At 45.1% G+C, this 4,804-nt stretch overlaps 1 protein-coding gene across 1 annotated transcript; it reads right to left on the bottom strand.

Annotated features, from left to right (window-relative positions):
• Nucleotides 1-2,186: 2,186 nt before the first annotated feature.
• On the bottom strand, nucleotides 2,187-3,412 carry LOC125555880. Its single transcript, XM_048718689.1, has 4 exons — nucleotides 3,138-3,412; nucleotides 2,983-3,045; nucleotides 2,775-2,887; nucleotides 2,187-2,390 (listed from the first exon to the last, which is right to left on the bottom strand). Exons 1-4 carry the CDS (start codon nucleotides 3,350-3,352, stop codon nucleotides 2,293-2,295), a joined length of 489 nt encoding a protein of 162 aa, XP_048574646.1. The 5' UTR covers nucleotides 3,353-3,412; the 3' UTR covers nucleotides 2,187-2,292.
• Nucleotides 3,413-4,804: the final 1,392 nt, after the last annotated feature.

Genomic DNA, 4,804 nt, shown 5'->3' with positions numbered 1-4,804 from the left:
ATTTAACTAATGCCACACTCAGTCTAATGCCACCGATAAATTTAAGCAATGCCATTTAATGTCACTGGATTATTTCAGGGTTAGCCGTTCATTGTGGATGTATTAAAGATTTTTCAGCTAAGGCATTCTAATGTTGTTGCACAGCTAGTATACCAACGATGAATCTTGTTACTACCTTCAGATTTTTGCATTGTTAATGCTTATAGATTACATACCCAACTTTCATGACATAAGTCAATTTTTTTGTACAGTGTCAAGAGGAAAGGTCAAGAGTGGGCACCTCCTCCTCCGGCTGTTCTCTTGATTTGTTCGATCAAGTTTTTATGTTTGACTGATTATCAAGATTGGGATAGCAATTTTTAGGTCCCCTTGAGTTTGAAATGATATTTACCTTGAAGGTACATTGTTTGCATTTTTTATACTGTCACCAGTTAATAATGCTAGTTACCTTCAGACTTTTGTATTTGGTTTAATGCTCATGCACAACTAGTATACCAATGCTGAAACTTGTTACCTTTACATTTTGTATTGCTAATTCTTATAGAAATCTTCCAGTGCTAGATTTTATTGAAATTTGTTCAGTAAAACCATTGTATTGTACCCTATAATAAAATAACTACTCTACTGTTGCACTAGCCACTGGATTAGTGTATATTTGTACTATTCGAATGGTGTTGCATTAGCGTATGGCCATAAATAAAGTGTGGTAAGCTTTCCCAGATATGTGCTCAAAAAACTACTACCTATTTTTCTAAATACTAGACGTTGGGTACTTTAAATTGAACTGTGAAAATGTCTTATATTAAGGAACAGAGGGTGTAGAGTTCACTCAAATTATCCCGGTAAGGCTAGTCACACCTTTGTTAAAATTAATGTTCATTATGTTATCGGAGGAGGTCTGTATGTTTGTCTCTAATGCCTGTCGACTACATACCTGACATCATGATGTAATGTTAAGTCATTTCCTGTTGTACATTGTCACTAAATTATCAAGGCGATGATGTCACTAAAGGTGAGGAATGGTTCATTTTCCAGAAAAAACTATGTATGCCTTCCTGACATCAGCCGTTGTTTCCTTATTTATTCCTTCAAACAGGTGGTTAGAAATAGTCTTCCTACCTTTTCCCATTTAGAAATTGGAATGCTTATATTTGTGAGTCTATAATTCAACTCGTGCCACTTTTGTAGTAATCACACTTTCAATATCTATGCAAACAGGGATGCTCGATTTTAGTGGAACTGCACAAAAACTCCAAATGGTTCAATATTAGGAGCATGTTTTCTTCCAAACCTTTATATCCAATTGGTGGAACTATGAGCTGTTCATTATGAAGGTACATGGTTTGCTACTATCTTGCTACTCTTTTTGTACTGTCATTAGATAGTAATACTAGTGGTTTGCACGTGAATTTATTGACAGGGTGGACCTACATTGGAGGTGTACGACAGGATTCAATGATGGGATGCTCAATTCCGGTTGTATCGATTTCACCTCTTCCATCAATGGGAACATGGATATCCTTGGTCTGATGAAGACTAGGCGCTACATTTCTACTCTGAACCAGCAAATCAATTCAGTATGAAATTGTCCAGGGCAAAACATGACTCACTATAGGAATCAGGCACTTTGCCATCTGCCATGGCAGATGGCAAAGGCACAGACGGCGGATGGCAAAGGGCTTTGCCATCTGCCAGCAGATGGCAAAGGGCCGGCTGAATAAACTCTGGTAAAGGCTTCTTTGCCGTCTGTTGGCAGATGGCAAAGAGGATGTAGCCTTTGCCATCAGCTGGCCGATGGCAAAGCCCGAGGAACGGGGTTAGCCACGTTAGGAGGCTAACGGCGTGCCTTGCCATCTGCCAGCAGATGGCAAAGGCTGTAGGCTCTTTGCCATCTCCCAGCTGATGGCAATGGGTGCAGGCTCTTTGCCATCAGCCAGCTGATGGCAAAGGAAGAAGGCTCTTTGCCATCTACTGGCGGATGGCAAAGAGAACAAATAGGCCAAACGAGCGCTTCACAGGTTGTTGCCACGTGGCCTCTTTGCTATCTGCCAGCGGATGGCAAAGCTCTTTGCCATCGGCCAGCAGATGGCAAAGTGCCTATATTGCCTCATTTAATTTTGTTTTTCTTATATCAATTCATTTTCACGGAAAATCAAACATAGATATATATATATATATGACCAATATAGCATATTCAACACATATTACCAATAGTCATGAACGCAAATATATCCAACACATGTTACCAATAGTAGCAAGTTTCATCCATACATATACATAGTTTCATCAATATTACACAGTTTCATCATAGGTAGCAAGTTTCACAAAGTCAAAACAAAAACTAAAGACAAGCACTCCATCAACCCAAGCTTCCGTGATCTGAAGCAAATCTACAAAATGGGAAGGAAGAAAGTTAGAAGAAGAAGACTAGAAGAAAAAGATTATTATGATGCAACTAAAATGTGAAGATTATTATGATGCAACTTATATCTGTAAAATAGGTCATTTTGGAGCTAAGTATGCTTATTATGTCATTTTTGAGCTAGCTAAGCATACTAAGTCATTTTGAGCTAAGCATCCTAGGTCATTTTGAGCTAAGCATCCTAGGTCATTTTAAGCTAAGCATCCTAGGTTAAATAGGTCAATTTTGAGCTAGCTAAGCATATTAAGTCATTTTGGAGGAAAAAATGCTAAGTATAGGTCATTTTTAGAGATATCCTAGGTTAAATAGGTCATTTTGGAGCTAATTAAGCAAAGCACTAGGCAAAACTTACCGTCAACCCGTAGGTGAAGGATCAGGGTTCTTGCTCGCGGTAGTGGCAGACGGAGGAGGATCGGGGTTCTTGCTCGCGCCAATGGCAGACGTCGATGCTTGTCGGGAGTTATGCTGCACCAAATTAAAGATCATTTGCAATGTCTCGTTAGCATGATGCAACTCAAATGTGAAGACTAATAAGTAATGTCCATTCAAATGAAACTCACCGTGTCCGCTGGAGCAATGACTGGCATCGGCGGAGGGGTCTGACCGTTCTTCTCGCACATGGACTGCACATTTGGTTTTGACGAGTCAGTCATATTAGTTACTAATGAAAGGAACATTGTGTGCATGATTTAGCTAATATGCAGAAGAAACTTACCGTGAAGAGCTCGTATATGGCCCGGTTAGCCAAGTCGTTCTGGTTCCTCTCCTCTTCCAAAAGCCTAGCCGTCCTCTCCTCAGTCTCTCTCTCCCTCTCTGCCGCCTGCCTCCTTTCCTCCGCCAGAAGCTCCTGGGTCTTTGCTCTCTCTTCCTCAATAGCATCCTGCAACACCACTCCTCTTTAGCATTGTAATCATCGACGGCCGCACACATAATGTAATGGAGGAAAGGTATCTGATTCTATATAACTAACCTTGATTTCGAGATCCATTGGCCGTGGATGAGGCCTTATCTCAGGATCGGAGCTCGTCTGGCGCCTCTTGATCTACAGGAGAGTGCTAGTACAACGTATTAGTCCATCCCCAATGGCTAACAAGCCATGGTTCCTCCCGCCACCAGATATCATCACCAGCTCTGGATCAATAGGCTGGCTCGAGTTAAAGTCCGACCCTTTCCTTGCCTTCCCCTTGTCTCTGTACCTCACGAGCTTGTTGTGGGAGGCGCGGTTGGTGAAGTTCTTTGGATCATCGAGATCAGACTCAGAGAATGCCTTGGCCTTCTTATACGGGGCACTATGGGCCATGGCATAGAGGTCGAACAGCTTTGGCACATCTCTCTTGTTGTGCCGCGCCTAAAAGAGAGGAACAAAGTATTAGTTATGTCGGATTTCGGGTTCCGGCAGACCCTTGAGGTTCAAACACTGGGGTGTGCACGGAGATTTCGCCTCCTACCTACCTGCACCCCTCCGCCTTGCTAAGATCTAAGCAATGGAAAGAACAACACGAATGACACAGGGTTTATACTGGTTCGGGCCACCGTTGTGGTGTAATACCCTACTCCAGTGTGTGGCGTGGTGGATTGCCTCTTGGGCTGATGATGATGAACAATACAAGGAAGAACAGCCTCGCGAGGGTCTGCTCTTGGCTGGGGCGATGAACTGCTGGGAGGAGTTTAGTCACCCTTCTCTCTCTCTCTCTCTCTCTCTCTCTCTCTCTCTCTCTTCGTCGCTCTCTCTGTCTGTCCCCGTTCTGTGGGTGGCTGGTCCTATTTATAGAGGCCCTGGTCCTCTTCCCAAATATCAAGCGGGAAGGGAGCCAACAATGGCGGGCTAGTTTGAAGGGGGACAACTAGTACCAGCTATCCTGACAAAAGTAGTCTTCGCCTGCACAAAGCTCTGGTGGTGACGCCGTCTTGGGCTCCACAATGACCTCCGTCTTGCAGTCCTCCTGGTCTTGGTCTTGTTGCACCTAAATGGCGACCTTTGCCTGATGCTTCGGTACTCCGCGGCTGCGCTTGCTCCCTTTGCACCAAAGAGGAAAGGAGGACGCTGCGCGGGCTGGCACCCGCCTGGCGCCTTTGGTCATCATGGCTTGCGTCACGGGCACCTCGTGAGGTACCCCGCCTTGATCTCTCCGCCTCCTGGTGAGCCAGCCTGATGAGGCCGTGCCTGAGGAAGCTCCGCATCGTCCGCCCCGCGAGGCTTGGCCCCTCGCGAGGGTCTTGGGTCTGTGTTGGTGAAGATGGGCCGTGCTAGGCCCCCCTTCGAGCCACGCCGCAGGCAGGCAAGTCTGGGGACCCCCGTTCCCAGAACGCCGACAGTAGCCCCCGGGCCCAAGGCGTGCTCGGACTTGGCCATGCAGGGAGGCGGAAGGGCAAGAGCGAAGC

This window comes from Triticum urartu, chromosome 5, assembly GCF_003073215.2.
Source record: "Triticum urartu cultivar G1812 chromosome 5, Tu2.1, whole genome shotgun sequence".
Classification (NCBI taxonomy): domain Eukaryota; kingdom Viridiplantae; phylum Streptophyta; class Magnoliopsida; order Poales; family Poaceae; genus Triticum; species Triticum urartu.
Note: the sequence above shows the minus strand (reverse complement) of the source record. Positions and strands in the feature narration are given on the sequence as shown.